This window comes from Mesoplodon bidens (genome assembly GCF_964165515.1).
Source record: "Mesoplodon bidens genome assembly, chromosome: 9".
Taxonomy (NCBI): Eukaryota; Metazoa; Chordata; class Mammalia; order Artiodactyla; family Ziphiidae; genus Mesoplodon; species Mesoplodon bidens.
Window position 1 is genome coordinate 49,242,773 of NC_138166.1, and position 26,361 is coordinate 49,269,133.

General features: G+C 37.9%; 1 protein-coding gene and 1 long non-coding RNA gene across 2 annotated transcripts; one reads left to right on the plus strand and one right to left on the minus strand.

Annotated features, from left to right (window-relative positions):
* Positions 1-2,355: 2,355 nt before the first annotated feature.
* BET1 (Bet1 golgi vesicular membrane trafficking protein) lies at positions 2,356-20,639 on the plus strand. Its single transcript, XM_081244973.1, has 4 exons — positions 2,356-2,520; positions 7,131-7,255; positions 10,031-10,087; positions 19,448-20,639. Exons 1-4 carry the CDS (start codon positions 2,502-2,504, stop codon positions 19,601-19,603), a joined length of 357 nt encoding a protein of 118 aa, XP_081101099.1. The 5' UTR covers positions 2,356-2,501; the 3' UTR covers positions 19,604-20,639.
* Positions 16,360-26,361, minus strand: LOC308623088. The gene is made up of 3 exons (XR_014016737.1): positions 26,215-26,361; positions 19,100-19,317; positions 16,360-17,561 (listed from the first exon to the last, which is right to left on the minus strand). It is a non-coding gene; the product is annotated as an uncharacterized lncRNA (long non-coding RNA).

The following is a 26,361-nucleotide window of genomic DNA, read 5'->3' on the forward strand; positions in this document are numbered from 1 at the left end:
AAAATAATTTTTAAATTTTTTTATTTAAAATTTTTTTTTTAATGACATCACTTTATCATGAAAAGTAAAGTTACTTTTTTCTACTGGTTTTCGCTGAGAATGTATAGTATATTTCAGCTATACTATGGATTACATAGACTTTGGCCAACATAGGAAGCACAGCAGCTACGCTATTGGCCTGGGTTGGGAACCTTACCATCAATCCAGTTTCCAGGAGAAATGTGCTTTAAGTGCCAAATAACTGACAAACTAACTTTTGTTACATATCCTGTTTGTAAGTCAAGAGCTATTGGATTTTAGTTTACATTTTCTCACAGTTCAAATATTATGCTTGATACACTGAATTTGTTTCATGATTGGAAATTTTGTTAATGTTGATTTAGCCAGTTTTGAAAAAGAAAGTTTCAAATTTTGCACCACGATTCAGACATTTCCTGCTCATATTCTTGTTTCTGTAATTACTACAAGAAATAGTAGTAAAGACTAATTGTCATTTTTCGTCATTCATTTCCTAGAGACCCCAAAGATTAGATGTTTTCTATGAAATTATCCTATGAGAACTGAAAAAAAGTTCTAAATACTCTTCATCTCTAAGAATTTTATTGGTCTTCATTCAGTAAGAAGAGTTAGGGATTTTATTAAAAAGGAAAAGAAAAATAGAAAATGATAAAAGTGAAGAGAACTCCCTCTAGTCTCTATGTCAACTGTGGTCCCACTGAATAACTTTTTCTGTGTATTAAATCCATCTTTTCCACTTCACCTTTTGCATGCAGTCTTCTCAGATGGGATTATTCTAACTTGAGACTGGCAACAGGAGCGATAAGCAACTATTTGGATTTTTGGGTCACAAGCTCAATACAAACCAGCTTTGCCTGTTTTGAGTTATATTCTTGGTACCCTTTATTACTTTATTTTTTTATCCCTTTTATATTTTATTATTATATCTCCCTACCATATAGGGGAAGTCGTTTATAAGAGGATACGTACATATGTAATTTAAATGATGTTTTGGTAAACTCAACATTAGATTTAAAAAATTACATTAATATGAGAAAGTCTTCTTTAAGCAAGATGATTTTTCTGACATGTTTTGCTTATAGAACGTGTACTTCTTACAAAAGAAATGTCACAGATTGTAAGATAAAATGCCATCATCTCTCTTATTGAAACGTCAATGTTTATTTGCAATAATTGTTTCTGATAAAATCTTCATTTAATTCTCATGTTTTTAGAGAATGGTTGTTTATTTTTATGAATACTGTTTTCCTCTCAAAACGCTATTGGATTAAGCTTATTTCCCAGGTTAATAACTTTTATTAAAAATTGTTTTTTTGGGTGTGTGTATTTTACAAAAACGACCTTAGAGCAGAGACTTACTCTGCCACTACTATAGTCAATGTTCATACTGAGACACTATGAGGGAACACTAAATGATCGGACATTGCATTCTCAGAAATCTATAGTATGGAGATTATCCCACTGTCATACAGCAGCGACAACAAAACAGCAAGCATCCAGTGGTTTTTGAGCATCTACTGTGTATCAGACTTTTTTTTAAAGTTATCTCATTTAATCCTCACGATAATCCTGTGAGATAAAATGAAATTCTAGGACTAATCCCGATTCCAGTACCACTCCACCCCCGCCAGCACCCCTGTTAAATTGGCACATTACCCTGTGTAAACTGTATTTCAGTATCCTTTGTGTAAGTTAAAAAGGTCTAAGTGGGAGGAAATTTAGGGGTCCCTCGAGCCCTTAACAACTAATGGCCGCGGTTCTTTCTAGAAATGCAACAAACTCGGAAACAGGGAACGAAGTCTTCAGTGCCTCCGAGGAGACCCTGTTACTTTTATCGACTGTTTTAATCCAAGCAGCAGCCCTAGTGCAAGGGGCCTGGTTTTCTCTACACCACTGGTGACCCGGCACCGATGGGTTACACTCTTCCTTCCTGTCTATGGGTCTCAGGTTACTTATGTGTGAGATCAGAAACTTGGATGGTTTTCTTTGACTTTACCTGAATTAACCCGAGGTGAGAGGAAGTGAAAGGCGGAATCTGGAAAGAGAAGTCAACCATCCTCTCATGGTCTGGGAGGGACAGATGTATAGCGTTAAACTCGGGGGCCGACAGCTGAGAGAAAGAGCCAGGCCACAGCTGAGATCCATAGTCCCAGGCCCGCAGTCAGAACCGGGGCAGCGCGCGCCCCCTTTCCGGAAGCCCCGCCCGCTCCTCCAGCCTGGTTCTCCCCACGCCCCTACCACACGCCCGGCCTCGGCGGCGAACTACATTTCCCAGAATGTCATTCAAGCCGCCTCGCAGGACGCCGAGAAGCGCCTTGGGTGACGCCATCAGCCAGCGCCACGTTTAGACTACGCTGATGTGGCGCTTTAGGGGAAGAAGTTGGTGTTTCGCCGGGCCCCGGTACTGAGGACGCGGTCCGGGTGACCCCTGGCCTCTTCCTACCCACCCCTCCACCCGCCTTTTCCCCCGCTCCTCTCGCAGGATGAGGCGTGCAGGCCTGGGTAAGAAGAGGGCTGAGATTCTAAGTTCGGGGGCCCTAGAACTGGCCGTGCTGGGTGCGGGGACGCGGAAGGAAGTCGGATCTGTTTCATGTCACTGGAATCTGAACCAGAGAGCAGGGTGTATGGAGGGGTCTTTGGAGGCGGTACCAAGTGGAAACACCATTTGTCCGAGATCCTGGGGCGTTCCTTAAGTTTAGTTCAGTCCCAGGTGTGGATGGTAGGTTTACAGAGAGTAGTGGAGGATTGGAGGTGAGGTATGTACAGGTGCCAACTCAGTGATGAGTCTTTTAGTGTTATTGACTGTCTGAGCGTGATTATGGAAATTGCTGTCTTCGGTTTCTTTTTATTGGACCTGATGTTAGTTTCTTCAGAAGCGAAGTTTGAAGAGTGAGTGTTGCATGCAGAGCACACTAATAATAATCATATTAGCCTGGTTACAGTGAGTTTTTACAAAGGTAAACGTACGTATCATTACTGTTAAAGGCCATTTTACCCACAACAGTTCTTATCTGAGCCTTGTTCCACTGGTAAGACGGTAGAATGTGGTAATGCTTGGTGACTTAGCATTTGTTCTTGACCTTTTAGCTTCGGAAGCAGGTTCACCAAGCAGCTGGAACAAATTAGGCACAAGGACTTATAATGGGCTGTTATAACACAGAGTCATTAAAACAGGATTTTCTTGTTCTGAAACTGTTAAGAGATAATTGGGAAAAGAAAAAACCTGCCAAATCAGTGTACAATATACCTGAGAAAATATATGAAATATTGAAAAAAGATAATGTTACCACCTCTTTCAGTTCTTATAAGATGGAAAAAGAAAAAAAAAGTTTTCAAAAGTGTCAGGTATTTAAAGTTAGTGAAAGTTGCCAGTAACTCTAGGCATGTACATTCATTAGTAAATTGTAGTATGAGAAACAGCTTTTGAAGAATGTAGTTTTTGTGACTACTTGGATCATAGAAGGAAAGTTGGCCAAATAAATTGTAGAGAAAAAATATAATTCATTTTGAACAAGGTTAGTTTTATATGCCTAAATGTTTTTCCTTTTTATCATTACTAATGACAGCAAACATTTATTGTGTACTTGAGTAAGCTCTAGGTGTACAGTCGTTTGTAGCTCTGCTTGTGTTCCCCAAAGCTTCCAATCTAGTTGAGGAGTAGAAATATGTACAAAGATTATAGTACAAGGCGGTAGCTATACAACCAAATACCAAATAAGTTCTACAGGTAGTGAATGTCTCAGGATTTCACAGATAGAGCACTTAGTACTTTGTGGAGACATAGGAACTTGGACTAAAGCTTAAATAATGAGGTGTAGGAGAGGTAATTTCCAGGTGGAAGGATGACCCTTTCCCCCCAGAAATAGTTGTAGGGCTGGAATCTAGAATTATGAATGATGTGTTTTAAAGGATTATGATTAAGCCAATTTGGTTGAAGTAGGAGACATAGAACCAGAACCAACCACATTGTGTAGACCTTTGAGTGCTAGGCCAAGGAATTTGGATCTCATTGGTAGGTCTTTTGGCCCCTTTGAATGTTTTTGTGCAGCAGTGTGCCATGATAAATTGCAGGAAAGAGACTAGAGAAATGATGGTTCTGAGCCCTGACTGTACATTAGAATCACCTGGAGAGCTTTTAGGGCTTTGATACCCAGACCCCAGCCCAGACTAATGAAATTAGAATCTCTAGAATAGAGTGGTTTTTTGTTTGCTTTTTGTTTTTAAGCTCCCCTGTAGTTGAGAGGAGGAAAGGTGATGTATCAATTGCTGTAATTTACATTGGTGTGATGTGACATGATGTGACAAGAGCTTTTTTTTTTTTTTTTTAAAGGGTCAGTGTGTATTGACCTGGAACTTTAAACCTGGGATCGTGAATCAGTAGATATTCATGTGGAGAAGCTTCCACACTTCACATGTCTCTCTCGGTGATTTGGTTCAGTTATTGATAGAAACTATCCAGAAGTAGCATTTGTCTAATGGACAAAGTCTGAGGATCATCTTTGGCACCCATTAGCTTTCCTACAACTTTTTATATCAGTTAAGTCACACAAAAGAATAACAACTCCTAACATTTTATTTTATTTATTTATTTATTAATATTGGTAGTGAATGATGGCGTGAGGGAAGATTAACTCTTTCATAGAAGAAATGTGCCTTGAAATACTTCTGAGAATTTCACTTTTAATAAATGGAACAGTACTGAAGAACTCTAAAAATAAAATTAAGATAGGCAAAAATAACAATAAAGGAAGTGAGACAAATAGCCATTAATTTAGAAATGAATTCCTTGGTTGTCAAGTAGTTAAATTCATCCAGTCAGTAATGACTTATTGGGCAAACGTTATATATCTAGAACCTTAGTCACATAAAATATGAAGACATTTTTCTTTTCTGTAGGGATTTTGGTCCTTATTAGAGTTTGTACAGAGTATCATTGATTAATAGGATGAGTGCATTGTTTAGATGATTATTTTAATCACTGAGTGGAGGAAAATATTATGTCTAGTCACCTGAGTCCTTAACTTTTATAATGGCACACTTAGCTTTGTGGATAGTGTGTCAGCAGTTGAGGGAAAATTTGGGGAAAGTGACTTCTCCTCAGGAACATACTCGTTTAGCATTTTGTTGTGGTTTTTGTGGTGGTGAAGATTGTGTGTCTGCTGCATGTAAAGTACTTACTAGGTACAGGGGATATAGAAGAAGGTTGAGACACTGCCTCACTGCCTCTGTCCTCAAAGAAGCCTGTGACCCCACTGCTGACAAAGGCAGGCACATTCAAAGTTGAATAACAGTGAATTCAGATTCTGTTCATTAATTCGTTCATTTACAAGTATTTACTGGGTGTGCCTTACTGGGTGTGTATGTTTGTGGGGGGATCTATAGCCGCGAGCAGAACAATTTACTTTCTGCCCTTGGAGTGCAGTCTAGAGTGTGATATTAGTGTTACATATAGTCAGAGCTGTAAGAATTCAAAGGAGAGAGTTTTGCTCTTTAGAGAAAGTGAGATTTGTGCTGTGCCTTGAAAGAGCTTTCTATTCACACTTTGACCTTCCTTCAACAACCAGTGCTGCCTGCTACTTCGGCCCCTTCCATATGTTACTGTCACTGCCACTGCCACTCCATCCACTCTTTGAGTTTATGGAGACCTTTAGTTTCTGTATCATCCCTTTCCTCCATATTCTCAGGCTTCTGTTAACAATACTTCAGTCCTTGTCCAGTCGAATCCCCATAATCCATATATTCACCCAGTCTTTTTGCAAGGAATCTCATCCTCTTGGGGCTCTGTTCTTCAGCAGCCCCAACACTGTAAACCTCCAACTCTTGATCAGTCCAACCATTCAGCTTTTTATGGGCTAACTTAGGCTGATGAGTGCCTCTGGAGAAAAATCACACTACAATATATTGCCTCAGCCAGGATTGCTTTATCCCTGTAGTAATCCTGTATAACCCTAGTCACGTTCCTCCATTATTCTCTTTACTGTTTATTCCCCCAAATGATCACCATTCTTCAAAGACAGGCTTTACTCTTTTGTGGTGGTGGAGATTGTGTCTACTGCATGTAAAGTACTTACTAGGTAAGGGGATATAGAAGAAGGTTGAGACACTGCCTCACTGCCTCTGTCCTCAAAGAAGCCTGTGACCCCACTGCTGACAAAGGCAGGCACATTCAAAGTTGAATAACAGTGAATTCAGATTCTGTTCATTAATTCGTTCATTTACAAGTATTTACTGGGTGTGCCTTACTGTGTGTGTATGTTTGTGGGGGGATCTATAGCCGCGAGCAGAACAAATTTACTTTCTGCCCTTGGAGTGCAGAAAATTGTCAATAGTTTAAAAAAAATGTGGTTAGATAACACTGTCAACTATGCTTACCTCTCTCAGTCCTCCAACATGTTAGTATATGTATTCACTGTTCACGGCTCACTCTACCTGTTTGATTGCCTGATGAATATCAAGTACTGTATTAGGCAGTGGCTGGGACTATAGTCCTGTATCCCAATGCTGTTCCCTAGAAGATGAGCTCCAAAAAGTGGCACCTAGAGAAAGAACAATGAATCTGATACATGGAGTTTCTCAAGTATTTGTTGAAGAATGAATGAGTCCCTCTTAAATCCCAGCTGATATTCCCCAAAAGTTATTCCAGCTCTTTTCTATTTAAAAGAAAAAGATGCTAGTAAAGGACCCTCCCTCTGCCATGAACTCCATCCTACTGTATTATCCTCTTTCTGCCTTTCTCTCCACAGCCAAGCTTCTTCCATAGGTAGTTGATGTTATGATACTTTTAGATTTTTTTTTTAAACTGTGTAGTTCTAGGGAGCAGGAAATGTGTCCAGAATCTCCTTATATATCAGTGCCTATTTCAGTGTCTTGTGGGCAATCAATATGCAATCAACAAATGTGTTTTGAACTGAATTCAGTATTCTTTGCTTAGGAGAGGGTATTAGAATTGTTCTGATCTCTATTTGGTTATTAATTTTTAAAGTTCATTTGGAGTGTGAATAATAGACATACGTGGTCTGCAACGCCCTCCAGGGGTCTTTTTCGGTTCTTGTCAGGGTTTCAAAAGTGGCTTGTTTTTGCTGCAACTCTGCTTGTGACTCTAATCCTTGCAGGTGAAGGAGTACCTCCTGGCAACTATGGGAACTATGGCTATCCTAATAGTGGGTATAGTGCCTGTGAAGAAGAAAATGAGAGACTCACGGAAAGTCTGAGAAACAAAGTAACTGCTATAAAATCTGTAAGTATAAAGCACATATATACTTTTTAATTTGTTTATTTATATATACATGTATATTTTATACTTTTATTGGCATCATACTAAGGAATTCAGTTACCCAAATAGTGTAGTTTGGTGATATGAGCTTTTCCCCCCCAAATTTAACAATTCAGAGATAATAAAGCACCTATGAAACTAGATAGCCCAAATCACCTAACTACTTTCTGCAACTCTCATTCACGCCAGGGAAAGAAATTTCCAGGAGAAAAAAGCTTTCTTCTAACAAGAAGCCTAAATTATCAATATTGGAATTTTTAAAAATCATTTAATTCTTAATTTTCTCTAAATGTTGTATTTTCTAAATTATTCACATTATACAAAATTGCTTAGTTCATAGATCAACTACTTTTGATTTAATATGACCTTGAAAACAATACTCATTTCAAAATATAACAGACTCCAGGCTTTTACAATTCTACTTTCCAAAGGCTAATGAAATAGCAATTAAGTTTTAGCAACATGACTCAAAATTTAGACATGATTTAAGTACAAGTTTAGAAAATGTGACCAATCAAAACATATGGTATATTTGTTTTGTTTTGTTTTTAACTTCAGAATTTTTTTTTTGCAGTTAAGTCTAAAATACTGTATGTTGTCTGTACTAATGTCTCAGAGCAATCCACCTTCCACCCCCAAGTAGCTCATCTTCTGACTTTTCTTCTTCTAGTCTCAAAAGCTACAAATCTGTCTTTCATGTTTCTGCCTTTGTACCTCACGTCAGTCACCAAGTCCTGTGCTTTTTTTCTACTGTTCCTATTTCCACCTTTCTATTTCTAATACTATCCCCCGGTTTTCTTAGGTGAACTGTTGGGAAAGTCTTTTAACCTATCTGTTCCTAATTTTTCCCATGTTTTGGTCTGAGCTACGCCCTGTCACCAGTCATCTTTTTAGAGTATTTTTTAACTTGCATCCTCGCTCCCAGAAGTCTTCAGTGGCCTCCCATGATGTAAGAAATGAAGTTCACACTCTGTAGTTCCATCAGATAGGTTCTGCAAATATTGTCCACAGCTTTTCAGACCTTACCTCCTGTACCTCCAGAATGTATACATCCTTTCTGCCAGACAACTTCAAGTACTCCTTGTGTCCTACGCACGCTGTCACTCTCCCACTCCTGTATCTTTGGGCAATGCTATCGCTTTGCCTTAGACTGCCTCTCCCTCCTGACACTGGCTGAAGTCTTGCCCTTCTGAAAGGCTCCACCTCGTTGCATCTTCTCTCCTCCAGGCCATACCTGATCACCACATAAAAGTAACCTTTTCCTTATGAACATAAGACCATTTGTACCATTTCTGTAGCACTTATTGCATAATGATCTGCATTGGAATTATTTGTATGTAAAAGAAATTTACCAGAATAGGGTTTTCTATTGTACTTAGTTTTATATTCTACATAGCACTTACCATAATTCCTTATAGTGGAATTGAGTTAATATGTATTAAATAAAGGATTATCAAAAGATAGTTTTAACAGTGTATGTGATTGATTCTGCATTAAAATAAACATGCAGTACACTTATAGGGCATTCACTGGAAGCTTATGCTGCCAAAACCTAATTGTTATTTCATTAGTCTTTGGAAAATAGAATTATATTCAGCCTGGAGACTGTTACATTCTGAAATGAGTATTGTTTTCAAAGTCATATTCAATCAAAAGGAGTTGATCTATGAACTAAGCAATATTGTACAATGTCAATAATTTAAAAAATATAACATTCAGAGGAAATTAAGAATTAAATGATTTTTTTTAATTCCAATATTGATCATTTAGGCTTCTTGTTAGAAGAAAGCTTTTTTCTCCTGTACGTTTCTTCCCCTGGCATGAATGACAGTTGTAGAGACAGGTGATTTGGGCTATCTAGTTTCATAGGTGCTTTATTATCTCTGAATTGTTAAATTTGGGGAAAAAGCTCACATTCTGATCTATAGAATCCTAGCATGGTTTTGCATCACTAGTACCCCAGATGCTTTCCACACAAAATAAGTTGAGAACAATATTTGCAGTGGTTTGCCAAGATTTTTAGTAGTTTCCAAGATTTAGTAGTAGTGTGTTTATTCAAATATCTTAGAAATGAAGCCTTTGATGAATTTGTTGTATAAAGTATTAGATAGGTTTTGGTTTGAATAGCAGCTGTACTCACTTATGGTATTTCATTTAGACTCAGCCTCTTTTGTGCATAGCTTCAGGATGTGGGTAACACTAACTTGTGAGTTTTTTTTCCAACTTATCATATTTTAAAGAAAAACACTTTTAGAATCTAAAGAAATAATTAATTTAGATGTTTATTCAAAGTAATGCTACATTCATTAGGAAAATATTGCTTATATCTGGATTTGAATTGATAATATGGGAACTTGGATACATTTTTAAAAGGTAAATGAAGAAATATACAAACAAATGCTATTGTGTGAACAGTATAAAGAGAGAAAAAAGAATGCAAGGATAAGAGAACCAGAGAGAAATATGTACCAAAATTAAAAGATGGAATTGAATATTAAGATGAAATCAAAATGAAGAACAGGGAGACAATGTCCATAGTTGGGAAGGAATAGAAATTGTACATTTATTTTTCATTAATTTCAGTGAGAAAAGTAACAAAAGAAGAGAGTATATTTTATATTTTTAGAATACAGTTTTATTTGAGAAAATGTTTATGCTTAGAATGTCATTATTGTTTTTACTTTATAACACTTAAAAACATTTATGTAAGTAATAATGTTTACGCTTTCTACTTTATAGCTTTCCATTGAAATAGGCCATGAAGTTAAACATCAAAATAAATTATTAGCTGAAATGGTAAGTGAATATGATTTTAACTTTAAGAAACTTGATCTGATATTCTCAAATTTGGTTTGGAATACCTCTAAGATTCGTTTTTGCCATAGTTTTACATTTTTCATCTTGCCTAACACATACAAGTAGTAGGAGGAGGTGGAAGCCAATTTATCTTTAATCCTGTGCTTAGAAACACTGTTAAAAACTCAGGACAAATGACTATTTGGAGTCTTCTTAAAGATCTCTGGATATAGACTGCCAAGTAATCAAAAACACTTTATATCCAACCAACCAAATGTCTTTTACTTAAAGTAAACCTATTTCTTTTGCTTGATCTTCTAAGGATCACTGTGAACAAGTCAATAAGACTTGAACATAGTAACAAACCCCAAGCCTTTTACCTCTAGTCTAAACAAACTCAGTAATATATACCTGTTCTTGTTAGAGGCTCTTTTCATTATCCAATGTTTATTTTGTATGTCAAACTCCTCCGGACCTTCCCTAGTTTCTTCAAATGCTTTTAAAACTGTACTATTCAAAAATGAATATTGCACTGAAAGCAATCTCCTTGTGAAAGTTGTACATTAGAATCACTTGCGGAACTTTGAAAATATTTATGCCTGGTCCTCACTCTAAATATACTGATTCAGAATTTTAGGGGGAGGGGCCTAGTATATCTATTTTGAAAAAAAGGATCCCAGGTGATTCTGATGCATAACCCCAGTGAAGACTATAGATGTAAAGTGCTTGAGCTGCATAGAGCCTGAATTGTGCAAAGGCTATCGTTGTGCCAGGGCCTTACATCTCAGGATATTGAGATTTCTATGAAAGTGCAGTGTTTCTAATACATACCTAGTTCTCTCATCTTAAGGACTTCTTTTCTAGCTTTTTTTTTTTAAACATCTTTATTGGAGTATAATTACTTACAGTGGTGTGTTAGTTTTTGCTGTATAACAAAGTGAATCAGCTATACATATACATATATCCCCATATCCTCTCCCTCTTGCATCTCCCTTCACCCTCCCTATCCCACCCCTCTAGGTGGTCACAAAGCATCGAGCTGATCTCCCTGTGCTATGCGGCTGCTTCCCACTAGCCATCTATTTTACATTTGGTAGTGTATATATGTCCATGCCACTCTCTCACTTCGTCCCAGATCACCCTTCCCCCTCCCTGTGTCCTCAAGTCGATTCTCTATGTCTACATCTTTACTCCTGTCCTGCCCCTAGGTACCATTTTTTTTTTAGATTCCATATATGTGTGTTAGCATAGGGTATTTGTTTTTCTCTTTCTGACTTACTTCACTCTGTATGACAGACTCTAGGTCCATCCACCTCACTACAAAAACTCAATTTCATTTCTTTTTATGGCTGAGTAATATTCCATTGTATATATGTGCCACATCTTCTTTATCCATTCATCTGTCGATGGACACTTAGGTTGCTTCCATGTCCTGGCTATTGTAAATAGAGCTGCAATGAACATTGTGGTACATGACTCTTTTTGAATTATGGTTTTCTCAGGGTATATGCCCAGTAGTGGGATTGCTGGTTCATATGGTAGTTCAACTTTTAGGTTGTTTTTTGTTTGTTTGTTTGTTTTTGCGGTACACAGGCCTCTCACTGTTGTGGCCTCTCCCATTGCAGAGCACAGGCTCTGGATGCGCAGACCCAGCGGCCATGGCCCACGGGCCCAGCCGCTCCACAGCATGCAGGATCCTCCCAGACCGGGGCATGAACCCACGTCCCCTGCATCGGCAGGCGGACCCTCAACCACTGCACCACCAGGGTAACCCCAACTTTTAGTTTTTTAAGGAACCTCCATACTGTTCTCCATATTGGCTGTATCAATTTACATTCCCATCAACAGTGCAAGAGGGTTCCCTTTTCTCCACACCCTCTCCACCTGTGTTTTAATGTGGTCGTTTTTCCCCATCCATATTTGTAGTCTCTACCACATTTTACCACCGATACATGATATTCTCTTAACTTTTAATAGACTCTGCTGACCTTCTAAATCAGCTACCTAAATAAAAGGATCTTAAAAGTAAAGGTAAATTTAACTGCTAACCATATTAAATTTTAGATGAATTCTGTACTGGGAAACAACCCACCATTTGACCTTGGAGAGCAATGCCCCAACAAAAAGTGGGAAAAAACCTGTGTGATAGTAGATAAACTACTTACTTTATTGTTAATATTTTTTAATCCAAATAATTGGAATAAGACCTAAATACTTCGGGGTTTTGAATTACTCCAGAGCTGAAAGAATGTTTATTGGATAATGAAAGAGCTTTTTATTTATTTATTTATTTTTATTAGTTTCTGCTTTATAACAAAGTGAATCAGTTATACATATACATCTGTTCCCATATCCCTTCCCTCTTGCGTCTCCCTCCATCCCACCCTCCCTATCCCACCCCTCCAGGCGGTCACAAAGCACTGAGCTGATCTCCCTGTGCTATGCGGCTGCTTCCCACTAGCTATCTACCTTACATTTGGTAGTGTATATATGTCTGTGCCTCTCTCTCGCTTTGTCACAGCTTATTACCCTTCCCCCTCCCCATATCCTCAAGTCCATTCTCAAGTAGGTCTGTGTCTTTATTCCTGTTTTACCCCTAGGTTCTTCATGACAGTTTTTTTTTTCCCTTAAATTCCATATATTTGTGTTGGCATACGGTGTTTCTCTTTCTCTTTCTGACTTACTTCACTCTGTATGACAGACTCTAGGTCTATCCACCTCATTACAAATAGCTCAATTTCGTTTCTTTTTATGGCTGAGTGATATTCCATTGTATATATGTGCCACATCTTCTTTATCCATTCATCTGATGATGGACACTTAGGTTGTTTCCATCTCCGGGCTATTGTAAATAGAGCTGCAATGAACATTTTGGTACATGACTCTTTTTGAATTATGGTTTTCTCAGGGTATATGCCCAGTAGAGGGGTTGCTGGGTCATATGGTAGTTCTATTTGTAGTTTTTTAAGGAACCTCCATACTGTTCTCCATAGTGGCTGTACCAATTCACATTTTCCACCAGCAGTGCAAGAGTGTTCCCTTTTCTCCACACCCTCTCCAGCATTTATTGTTTCTAGATTTCTTGATGATGGCCATTCTGACTGGTGTGAGATGATACCTCATTGTAGTTTTGATTTGCATTTCTCTAATGATTAATGATGTTGAGCATTCTTTCATGTGTTTGTTGGCAGTCTGTATATCTTCTTTGGAGAAATGTCTGTTTAGGTCTTCTGCCCATTTTTGGATTGGGTTGTTTGTATTTTTGCTGTTGAGCTGCTTGTCAATTTTGGAGATTAATCCTTTGTCAGTTGCTTCATTTGCAAATATTTTCTCCTATTCTGAGGGATGTCTTTTGGTCTTGTCTGTGGTTTCCTTTGCTGTGCAAAATCTTTGAAGTTTCATTAGGTCCCACTTGTTTATTTTTGTTTTTATTTCCATTTCTCTAGGAGGTGGGTCCAAAAGGATCTTGCTGTGATTTATGTCATAGAGTGTTCTGCTTATGTTTTCCTGTAAGAGTTTGATAGTTTCTGGCCTTACATTTAGGTCTTTAATCCATTTTGAGCTTATTTTTGTGTATGGTGTTAGGGAGTGATCGAATCTCGTACTTTTACATGTCCCTGTCCAGTTTTCCCAGCACCACTTATTGAAGAGGCGCCTTGTCCTTTCTCCACTGTACATTCCTGCCTCCTTTATCAAAGATAAGGTGACCATATGTGCATGGGTTTACCTCTGGGCTTTCTGTCCTGTTCCACTGATCTATCTTTCTGTTTTTGTGCCAGTACTGTACTGTCTTGATTACTATAGCTTTGTAGTACAGTCTGAAGTCAGGGAGCCTGATTCCTCCAGCCCCATTTTTCGTTCTCAAGATTGCTTTGGCTATTCGGGGTCTTTTGTTTTTCCAAACAAATTTTGAAATTTTTTTGTTCCAGTTCTGTGAAAAATGCCAGTGGTAGTTTGATAGGGATTGCATTGAATCTGTAGATTGCTTTGGGTAGTAGAGTCATTTTCACAATATTGATTCTTCCAATCCAGGAACATGGTATATCTCTCCATCTATTTGTATCATCTTTAATTTCTTTCATCAGTGTCTTGTAATTTTCTGCATACAGGTCTTTTGTCTCCTTATGTAGGTTTATTCCTAGATATTTTATTCTTTTTGTTGCAATGGTAAATGGGAGTGTTTTCTTGATTTCACTTTCAGATTTTTCATCATTAGTGTACAGGAATGCCAGAGATTCCTGTGCATTAATTTTGTATCCTGCTACTTTACCAGATTCATTGATTAGCTCTAGTAGTTTTCTGGTAGCACCTTTAGCATTCTCTGTGTATAGTATCATGTCATCTGCAAACAGTGACAGCTTTACTTCTTCTTTTCCAATTTGGATTCCTTTTATTTCCTTTTCTTCTCTGGTTGCTGTGGCTAAAACTTCCAAAACTGTGTTGAATAAGAGTGGTGAGAGTGGGCAGCCTTGTCTTGTTCCTGATCTCAGTGGAAATGGTTTCAGTTTTTCACCATTGAGGACAATGTTGGCTGTGGGTTTGTCATATATGGCCTTTATTATGTTGAGGAAAGTTCCCTCTATGCCTACTTTCTGCAGGGTTTTTATCATAAATGGGGGTTGAATTTTGTCGAAAGCTTTCTCTGCATCTATTGAGATGATCATATGGGTTTTCTCCTTCAATTTGTTAATATGGTGTATCACGTTGATTGATTTGTGTATATTGAAGAATCCTTGCATTCCTGGAATAAACCCCACTTGATCATGGTGTATGATCCTTTTAATGTGCTGTTGGATTCTGTTTGCTAGTATTTTGTTGAGGATTTTTGCACCTATGTTCATCAGTGATATTGGCCTGTAGTTTTCTTTCTTTGTGACATCCTTGTCTGGTTTTGGTATCAAGGTGATGGTGGCCTCGTAGAATGAGTTTGGGAGTGTTCCTCCCTCTGCTATATTTTGGAAGAGTTTGAGAAGGATAGGTGTTAGCTCTTCTCTAAATGTTTGATAGAATTCTCCTGTGAAGCCATCTGGTCCTGGGCTTTTGTTTGTGGGAAGATTTTTAATCACAGTTTCAATTTCAGTGCTTGTGATTGGTCTGTTCATATTTTCTATTTCTTCCTGATTTGGTCTTGGCAGGTTGTGCGTTTCTAAGAATTTGTCCACTTCTTCCAGGTTGTCCATTTTATTGGCATAGAGTTGCTTATAGTAATCTCTCATGATCTTTTGTATTTCTGCAGTGTCAGTTGTTATTTCTTTTTCATTTCTAATTCTATTGATTTGAGTCTTCTCCCTTTTTTTCTTGATGAGTCTGGCTAATGGTTTATCAATTTTGTTTATCTTCTCAAAGAACCAGCTTTTAGTTTTATTGATCTTTGCTATCGTTTCCTTCATTTCTTTTTATTTCTGATCTGATCTTTATGATTTCTTTCCTTCTGCTAACTTTGGGGGTTTTTTTGTTCTTCTTTCCCTAATTGCTTTAGGTGCAGGGTCAGGTTGTTTACTCGAGATGTTTCCTGTTTCTTAAGGTGGGATTGTATTGCTATAAACTTCCCCCTTAGAACTGCTTTTGCTGCATTCCATAGGTTTTGGATCGTCATGTCTCCATTGTCATTTGTTTCTAGGTATTTTTTAATTTCCTCTTTGATTTCTTCAGTGATCACTTCGTTATTAAGTAGTGTACTGTTTAGCCTCCATGTGTTTGTATTTTTTACAGATGTTTTCCTGTAATTGATATCTAGTCTCATAGCATTGTGGTCAGAAAAGATACTTGATACAATTTCAATTTTCTTAAATTTACCAAGGCTTGATTTGTGACCCAAGATATGATCTATCCTGGAGGATGTTCCATGAGCATTTGAGAAAAATGGGTATTCTGTTGTTTTTGGATGGAATGTCCTATAAATATCCATTAAGTCCATCTTGTTTAATGTATCATTTAAAGCTTGTGTTTCCTTATTTTCATTTTGGATGATCTGCCCATTGGTGAAGGTGGGGTGTTGAAGTCCTCCACTGTGTGTTACTGTTGATTTCCCCTTTTATGGCTGTTAGTATTTGCCTTATGTGTTGAGGTGCTCCTATGTTGGGTGCATAAATATTTACAATTGTTATATCTTCTTCTTGGATCGATCCCTTGATCATTATGTAGTGTCCTTCTTTGTCTCTTCTAATAGTCTTTAAAGTCTATTTTGTCTGATATGAGAATTGCTACTCCAGCTTTCTTTTGATTTCCATTTGCATGGAATATCTTTTTCCATCCCCTTACTTTCAGTCTGTATGTGTCTCCAGGTCTGAAGTGGGTCTCTTGTAGACAGCATTTATATGGGTCTTGTTTTTGTATCCATTCAGCCAGTCTGTGTCTTTTGGTGGGAGCATTTAGTCCATTTACATTTAAGGTAATTATCAATATGTATGTTCCTATTCCCATTTTCATAATTGTTTTGGGTTCATTGTTGTAGGTGTTTTCCTTCTTTTGTGTTTCTTGCCTAGAGAAGTTCCTTTAGCACTTGTTGTAAAGCTCGTTTTGTGATGCTGAACTCTCTCAGCTTTTGCTTGTCTTTAAAGGTTTTAATTTCTCCATCAAATCTGAATGAGATCCTTTCTGGGTAGAGTAATCTTGGTTGCAGGTTTTTCTCCATCACTTTAAATATGTCCTGCCACTCCCTTCTGGCTTGCAGAGTTTCTGCTGAAAGATCAGCTCTTAACCTGATGGTGATTCCCTTGTATATCACTTATCCGTTCTTCTGCCTCAGTTATTCTGCTATTGATCCCATCTAGATTATTTTTAATTTCATTTACTGTGTTGCTCATCATTGCTTGATTCATCTTTAGTTCTTCTAGGTCCTTCTTAACTTTCTTGCATTTTGTCTATTCTATTTCCAAGATTTTGGATCATCTTTACCATCATTATTCTGAATTCTTTTTCATGTAGACTGCCTACATTTGTTAGGTCTGGTGGGTTTTTATCTTGCTCCTTCACCTGTTGTGTGTTTTTCTGTCTTCTCATTTTTCTTTTCTTAGTGTGTTTGGGGGTCTCCTTTTTGCAGGCTGCAGTTTCGTAGTTCCCGTTGTTTTTGGTGTCTGTCCCCAGTGGCTAAGGTTGTTTCAGTGGGTTGTGTAGGCTTCCTGGTGGAGGGGTCTGGTGCCTGTGTTCTGGTGGATGAGGCTGGACCTTGTCTTTCTGGTGGGCAGGTCCACGTCTGGTGGTGTGTTTTGGGGTGTCTGTGGCCTTATTTTGTTTTTAGGCAGCCTCTCTGCTAATGGGTGGGTTTGTGTTCCTGTCTTGCTAGTTGCTTGGCATAGGGTGTCCAGCACTGTAGCTTGCTGGTCGATGAGTGAAGCTGGGTGCTGATGTTGAGATGGAGATCTCTGGGAGATTTTCACCGTTTAGGAGGTCTCTTGTGGACCAGTGTCCTGAAGTTGGCTCTCCCACCTGAGAGGCACAGCACTGACTCCAGGCTGCAGCACCAAGAGCCTTTCTAAAAGGGAGAAAAAGTAGAAAGAAAGAATTAGTAGAAGGAAGGAAGGAAGCAAAGAAAGAAAGAAGAGAGAGAGAAGGAAAAAAAGAAGGAAAGAAAAAGGAGGGCAGGAGGGAGGGAGGAAGGAGAGAAGGTAGGAAAAAAGAGAGAAGATAAAATAGAATAAAATATGATAAAATATAGTAGCATTATTAAAATAAAAAAATAATTATAAAAAAAACAGACGGATAGAACCCTGGGACAAATGGTGGAAGCAAAGCTATACAGACAAAATCTCACACAGAAGCATACACATTCACATTCACAAAAAGGAAAAGGGGAAAAAATCATAAATCTTGCTCTCAAAGTCCACCTCCTCAATTTGGGATGATCCGTTGTAAAAAGAGGAAAAGGGGAAAAAATCATAAATCTTGTTCTCAAAGTCCACCTCCTCAATTTGGGGTGATTCGTTGTCTATTCATGTATTCCACAGATTCAGGGTACATCAAGTTGATTGTGGAGCTTCATGTATTCCACAGATTCAGGGTACATCAAGTTGATTGTGGAGCTTTAATCCACTGCTTCTGAGGCTGCTGGGAGAGATTTCCCTTTCTCTTCTTTATTCTCACAGTTCTCGGGTCTCACCTTTGGATTTGGCCCCGCCTCTGCATGTGGGTCACCAGAGGGCGTCTGTTCTTTGCTCAGACAGGACAGGGTTAAAGGAGCAGCCGCTTCGGGGACTCTGCCTCACTCAGGCCGGGCGGGAGGGAGGGGCACGGAGTGCGGGGCGAGCCTGCGGCGGCAGAGGCCGGCGTGACATTGCACCAGCCCGAGGCGTGCTGTGAGCTCTCCCAGGGAAGCCATCCCTGGATCCCGCGACCCTGGCAGTGGCGGGCTGCACAGACTCCCCGGAAGGGGGGCGTGGACAGTGACCTGCGCCTGCACACAGGCCTCTTTACGGCGGCAGCAGCAGCCTCAGCGTCACACGCCCGTCTCTGGGGTCCGCGCTTTTAGCCGCAGCTTGTGCCCGTCTCTGGAGCTCCTTTAAGCAACGCTCTTAATCCCCTCTCCTCGCGCACCAGGAAACAAAGAGGGAAGGAAAAGTCTCTTGCCTCTTCAGCAGGTCCAGACTTTTTCCCGGACTCCCTCCCGGCCAGCCGTGGTGCACTAACCCCTTCAGGCTGTGTTCACGCCGCCAACCCCAGCCCTCTCCCTGCGCTCCGACCGAAACCCAAAACCCGAGCCTCAGCTCCCAGCCCCGCCCACCCCGGCCGAGCAGACGAGCCTCTCGGGCTGGTGATTGCCAGTCAGCACCAATCCTCTGTGCAGGAATCTCTCCGCTTTGCCCTCTGCACCCCTGTTGCTGTGCTCTCCTCCGTGGCTCTGACGCTTTCCCCCTCTGCCACCCGCAGTCTCCGCCCGCGAAGGGGCTTCCTAGTGTGTGGAAACCTTTCCTCCTTCACAGCTCCCTCCCACTGGTGCAGGTCCCGTCCCTATCCTTTTGTCTCTGTTGATTCTTTTTTCTTTTGCCCTATCCAGGTATGTGGGGAGTTTCTTACCTTTTGGGGGGTCTGAGGTCTTCTGCCAGCGTTCAGTAGGTGTTCTGTAGGAGTTGTTCCACGTGTAGATGAATTTCTGGTGTATCTGTGGGGAGGAAGGTGATCTCCACGTCTTACTCTTCCGCCACCTTCCCCTCTCTCTCCCGAGCTTTTTATTTATTGAGAAAATTATTTTGCATGGAGTAATCAGGCTGACTATCTAAGTTATAAACAGGGTCCTGAATTGATTAAACACAGAAAATGTCATTAAAAATGTATTCTAATAACAATATATTAAATTACTTAAGTATGCATGTGTAGAATATTAGAATTCAACTATTATATTTTGTTTTCCTTTTCTCCTCATAGGATTCACAGTTTGATTCTACAACTGGATTTCTAGGTAAAACCATGGGAAAACTGAAGATTTTATCCAGAGGGAGCCAAACAAAGCTGCTGTGCTATATGATGCTGTTTTCATTGTTTGTCTTTTTTGTCATTTATTGGATTATTAAACTGAGGTGATGCAAGTAACTGTGAGTTTGGAACTTGTACCAACTTAACAGCTTGGAGTACCACTTCAGTAAAAAAATCAGCATCAAAACATTCCTAAATTTCAAATACTACTATGGCTTTTTCCATCAAAGATTACTGAATTTTACTTGTTTTATAAATCACATTAGATAATACAGTGCTCTTTGAATACTGTTTCTTAATGATTCCTTATTTTGCCCCTATTTTCAGGGGTACTGAGATGGTCTGAGGTCAGTCTGGCCCTAATAAGTTTTTTTCCTGTTTTTTGCTGTCAGGTTAAATAGCAGTATAATATCCTGTTGTTACCATAAATGTAGGTTTATGTTCCACATAAAGAAACTCAGTGGGAAAATAACCATGCCTGGAGAGCCTTGTGCTGAGCTCTTGAGGTGGTGAGAAAGTTTGTGATGGACGGTGAATGTACTTTCCTGAACTGTCATCGCCCCTGAGGATGTACTCTCCTTTCCTCCTTTATTTGGTTAAAATTGTAGGCTGATTTCTTTTTACCTACAGTTTTCCTAATAATTTTTGATGATATGAATCTTCTTCCGCTTCTGCCCAAGGACCTCATTCTTGAATAAAACTTGTTATTTTAGCATATTTCTAGTAAGGTTCAAAACAAATGTGTACCCGTATAGTTGTCATTTTCTATTAACTTTATATATATACCATTGACTTGGCTTATAATAGTTTTATGATTTTAGCTACTTAGGCCATTTGGTTATCATTTATGACAATAATGTGAAGCTAAAGTAATTGCTAAGCTCTGAATGGAAATAAAATGTTCAAGAAAAGTAATTGCCTCTGCTTTATTATGTGCTCAAGATAAATATTGGAAATACTCAGGCATTGACCTTGCGGTTAAGGGCACTGTTACTTTAATCCAGTGTATTTGTCTATAGAAAACAAAATGCAAAAGTGGACTGCTGAATAGAAAGAGATATTAAAATGTGAAATACTCCGTATTCTACTATTTTGGAATTTGCCCATTTATGGGCTCCAAAAATAAAATTTTTAATGAAATATATTAATTGACTTTGTTGCTTCTTTGTTAAAGTCTCTCTCTCTTTTTTTTTTTTCTCCATAGACTGAGAAGTGGTTCTGTAAACTCAGAACAAACTCAGGAAAGCTTAACATATTTGTATTATTTCAGAACTTGCTGCAAACAAATGAGATAAATCATGACTGGTTTCAAAATTCTCTTTCTTTAAATTTTTATTTAAAAATCTATTATCTTTGGTTTTGCTGAGTTTGCAATCCTTTTTTGCTCATCCCTACTTACCTATCAATTTAGGCCTACCTTTTCTGGCTCCGCTTGTTGTCATCTGCTTGTTGTCATTTGGGCCTCCACCTGACAGGTTAAAACACTAGAGCTGAGAGGGGTTAAGTGACAGCATGTAAGAGACAGGCCTGAGGTGTGAGGTGAGGGACACTGGTTTGGGTTAGATGACCTGGGTTCAAATCTCTATTCCTTCACTTGCTCAGTGTTTGGGGGCCTGTTTCTTCATTTAATCATCTATTTCATAAGATTATTGTGAGAGGAAGATAATATATTGGAAAGTGCTTGACACATGATAATGACTCAGTAAATGTTAGTTCTCCATATCATGAACAGACATGTCAGAAAAGGGAGTAAGTTTAAGGGCAAGACAGTAAGCTTGAGGTGAGGATGTGACCTCCAAGTGGAAATTTCTATCAGACAATTAGAGATTATTTGTTTTTCAAGAATTATTTAACTGTGTCCTCTGCCAACTATGTAACATCAGAGAAAACTCAAAAATCATTGTCAATAATTAAAATTGCAAAAAAGGGAAGAACAGAAGGCTAAAAAAAATGACCGGAAGATGGAAACAGAAGAGAATCAACAATGGAAATAGGTGAGAGCAAAGCCTCAGGAAAAGCAATGATGGCAAGAGAAGGATGGATTTCAAGATTAAGGTTTGGCTATTATAAGAAAGTACTTTGTAAAGTATTAAAACACTATTTCAATGTTGGCTGTTATCAAGGAGGGGAGGATTTCAGGAAAAGGGGTTTGAGGTGATATAAAAGTGATTCTCATCACTGCATTATCCAGCATTTCATATTTTACAATTCTTTTTTAAGAGCTGCCTAAAATAGGTCCCTAACAAGCATTTTATATCACCCCTCCCCATTACTACCTTTGCTGAGATTCCTGGCAGGCAGGGAACTCTGGAAAGGTCTGTCTCTGCCCTATCAGGGATCCTTCTGCCAGCACCTGTTTCTTCCTTCTGCTTAGGGACCCCTAGGAAAAAGTACTTCGAGAAATAAAATTTTGGGAAAACATCAAATATGGACAAGTTCTAATTCTTCATAATCCTTTACAAACTCATTGCTAAATCTGAAAAGGACTTTATTGCTATTGGTGTTGGGGAGGTTGATTGTAATAATTGAACAAACAAAATATTTACATTATCATTTTTACTCAAACAGCATAAGATTTGCAGGTGTTTGGGTGGTGGGTAACACACTATAAATCCTATATTTTAAATGGGAAAGCAGCTTTAGAAAAATCTAAAGTGTCCAAAGTTTTTTCTGCAAAATACCTGGTCACTTCATTTCACTAGGAGTTGGTCTATGAAAGTGTGCTGACACATTTGCAAATAATAGAAAGTTTAACTTACCTGCTCCATCCCGTACAGATGCCAGGCATAGGATTCCACAATGAGGAAAGGGAGAATTATACATAATGCTGATAGAATTTAAATTAACATGTAAATTAATTCTTGACCAGAGAATCATTGTTAAATCTAAACAAATGGGCAACATTTGAAGCATCAGAATTCTGGAGCAGAAAACCCTAGCACCTGCACCCATAAAAAGTTTCTGTTTCTACCAAACTAGTTTTCCTAATTTTTCAGTGCTCTTAAATTTCTAATTATATGTATTGAATTTGCTTCCTTGTAGAAAAAGTGGGAAAAGTGCTTGATAATTTGGGTTTATTCAGTTAGCAAATATGTTTATAGGCCATATTGATGAGCAAACTTTGACTCTATTTACTGGGAAGTGGAATAGCATCATAGCTAAGACTGAAAGCTGTGCAGTCACACTGCCTGAGCATAAATCCTGGCTCCACCATTCACATCATAACTTTGGGCTGATGACCTCTTCACCTCAGTTACTTTATTTGTAAAACAAATAAAAATTGTAATACACTCATAGGGTTATTATGATTAAAAAATGATATTCCTTATAAAGAACTTCAAATGGGTTCCTGGCACTCAGTGGTGGCTGTTGCTTTTGTGGGTCTGTGGATGGGCACTTGGGAATTTTAATCACACCAGCCAGACAGAATTTTGGCTGATTTCTCCCGCTCTCACAGTCCTGCCAAGGATAAAAGCAGCTGTTTGTCTTTTCTGGGAAGAGTCATCATTTTCTGGAATTTAGTTCATTTATGTTTCTTTGTATCCTTGGCAATCTGATTTTTTTTTTTTTTTAAACCTATGACTTTTGAGTGTATCTGGCCTGAGTTATTGGAGTGAGAACAACAGATTTTTTAACTTTCTGGAAGCAGAATTTTGTAGGGAGCTTAGTTTTCTACTTGGTAAAAAGTTATAAACACTCCATTTCCTTTTTACTTTTTCTATAGTTAAATTTTTAACTTTCTTCTATTTTGAAATATTGATTAATGGTATGAGGTGAGGGGCACAAATGATTTTATTTTTAATTTACAAAGTGCCAATCAGTTATTCCCACAGTAAATATTAACACCTTTTTTCTCTCCTTATATGTTGTTATGGTATATGATAGGGTCATTTTCTTGTATTTGTATTTTGTTCCATTCACTTTCTTTATCCTTGCACCAATACCACACTATTTTAATTATTGTAGTTTCATAGCATATTAATAGCCAGCACATATCTATTCAATTTATTCTTTCTGATGAACTTCAACATACTTTGATAATATTTTAATAAAGCATAGTGAATTTTGATAAGAATCACATTAATCTTTTATAACCTTCACTGAAAACAAAAATATTCCCCTACTGGAATGTTAGATTTTGACTCCAAGCAAATTTCACATTTTTTTCATTATATATTTATATTTAATGATATATAGTGGTAAACCAGCTCTCTTGGGGGGTGGGGGGATTGATTCATAGTAATTTTTAATTTCTGTGGTATAAATATTTCCACCACACTTGATTTCAAGCTACCAAATGTAACAGCACTGAACACAGAGTTATGAAAACAGATGGACAACTGGATCTAATAATGTGGTACAAGCTGGCTCTAGTACACCACTGGTTACATTAATGATAAATATTCTTTTTAAAAATGTAGAAGTTATTTGTTTCCTAAATGAGAATCTCACACTTAAATTTTAATAGGAAAAAACTCAGGCAACATGAACTTAAATTGATAAATTAACCAGAATAATATTTTTTTCAATGTCATATGTCAACTTCTTTTCTCAATATTTATGGGTAAACTCATGCTACATTTATTGATCTCCCATTTTCTGGTAGTTCAAATACTGTATACAAATTATATATTTTAAAAGGTAGCTGATTATTGTTGTTCTCTATGCTTTTCCCTCCAGTTAAATGTTCAAACAGAGTGCAGGAATTGTTCTGGATATTTTATAAAGCTTTTCTCTTTATAGACAAATGTTATCTTAGCTGAGGTGTTCAAGTCTTGCCTGCTCGCCCTTTGAGAAGAGTTTTTCATGAGCCTTTAAAGGACTACTATATGAACTGAAGAGCTCTGCAAAGGGCCAAGTCCAGGTCTTAACATAATCTTTCCTAATCTTCAGAATGAACAGAAAGACTGAAACACACATAAAATGTTTTTGACCAGAAAAATCATCCATATATTATTAGGTGTGAGACTTGAAAATTCACAAAAGCTTAATTTATCATCTATAACTTTAATAGTAAAGGATAATGCAAAATATAACCACATTATCCATTGTAAATGTTAGTATTCTACAAAGTGTTTACAACGCTTAAAAAGAAAAACTAATGTTTAATGGTTTCTTTTTACTGATCAGGTCAACTTTGCAACTTCAACAAGGATCAATTTTATATACCTAACCGTATAAAAATTGTTCCTACTGTGCTTTTTCAAAGATCCATAATCGTGGTGTGAGTCACATGAAAGCAGACAGCTGAATCTGCTTATATCAGTATTTATGAATTCTTTCATGCCTACAATGAATTTGGAAATGAGCAGAAAAATCATAGCACAGCTGAAGTAAAAGTCCAGATAAAACAGATATTAATGTATAATGAAAAACTTTGTCATTAATTTATATTTTATAAGTATTTATAATTATTCCTCCTCAACTTTATCTCATTAATGAATAAATCATCCTGTAAGTTGATAATTTATGAAGCTTTCTGTGTTATTGAATAATCCATTGGCTTTAAAGCATATAAGCTAAGCTCTCTTACTTTCAAGAAAACTGGAGTTGTGTGAGATAACCTGTATTTCAGAAAATTTATTGGACTGAAATGCTTTAGTCTGCTTACATACAGATTTAATGCTTAGTGTCTTCAAAAAGTCTTTAAAAATATTTTAATTTCACATTAATGTATATTTATGTTTAAATTATTTGAACATTATTTAAACATTTTTAAAGGTAAGTTGAATTTGTTTGCGTGCATGTGTACACACACACACACACACCAATTCCATACTATTAGATTAAAATTCCTTCAATATTAATGGATTCTCTTCTATGTTATTGCTTGAAAGACAAGCAAATTTCTGAATGGGGTATGCTATTCTGCTCCCTTAAACTCTCTTGACTTTACATTTACTTCTCCTGACTGAACAATTAGTTAGTACTAAAATAGTTCTATCCACACAGAGAGCTTTTTAAAAGAGAGCAATGAGTGTACATTCTTTTTACTGATTACATACCGTTTCATCCTCAAAATTCCCACGAAATGACCTCGTCCGAAGGCTTGGTGAAAAACTGAATGCCAAGGACAGGGTGTCTACCAATATTAGACAGTAGTAGATCTCCAGAAGTGTCTGGTGAATACGTTGATGTTTCCTACTAGAGAATGTGTCTTTTTTATTATCTCTCACTAAAATTCCAGTGCTGAGACCATAGAAAGCCCTTAATAAAAATGTGTGGCATGATAAATGACATTCCAAGTTCAGTTATGAGCTGAGTTTCTCTGAATATCCGAGGCACAGTATGGTAGCCGTTAGGCTAATTAGGGGCGAAAAATTATTGCTAATTTAAAATTCTTATGTTTTTCACTTTTTAAAGCTGAAGGAAGATGGGCTAAAATTGAATGCTCTGCCTAAGAGGTCAAAAATGGACACCACTTAATCAGGCACAAGTGGCAGAGGAGTTGAGGAAAGCCATTTAATATTCCTCTTCTTCCATCACCAATCACATTTCAAAACAGAAGAGGTTTATCAACATCTCTGACCCAAGGTGATCAGATGGATAGAGCATTCTATTCCAGAAAACCTAGGTTTTTTTAAGAATTTTTTTTTCTGTTTCTGACTAACTAGACTTGACTACTGTCCTTAGCCAAGATGTTTGCATATAACTCAAAGCGCTACAAGAAGATGTGCAACCCACTTTGTCATTAATGTAAGTGGTGGCTTCTCATTTACCAGAGAACTTCACCGGCATCCAGATCAAGGTCAGAGAATGGGACGTTCCATACTAGTGGAGACATGCATATCCAGTGAGCATAGCATTCTTGGGTGGCCCACACTTTGCTACCACTGACAATATAGTCATCACTTTCTTCACATCTG

Bases quoted from the DNA above. Each gene is read 5' to 3' on its own strand.
- BET1 (XM_081244973.1), top strand. The intron at 7,256-10,030 runs GTAAGTATAAAG...TCTACTTTATAG, and splicing joins AAGTAACTGCTATAAAATCT to CTTTCCATTGAAATAGGCCA. The intron at 10,088-19,447 runs GTAAGTGAATAT...TTCTCCTCATAG, and splicing joins ATAAATTATTAGCTGAAATG to GATTCACAGTTTGATTCTAC.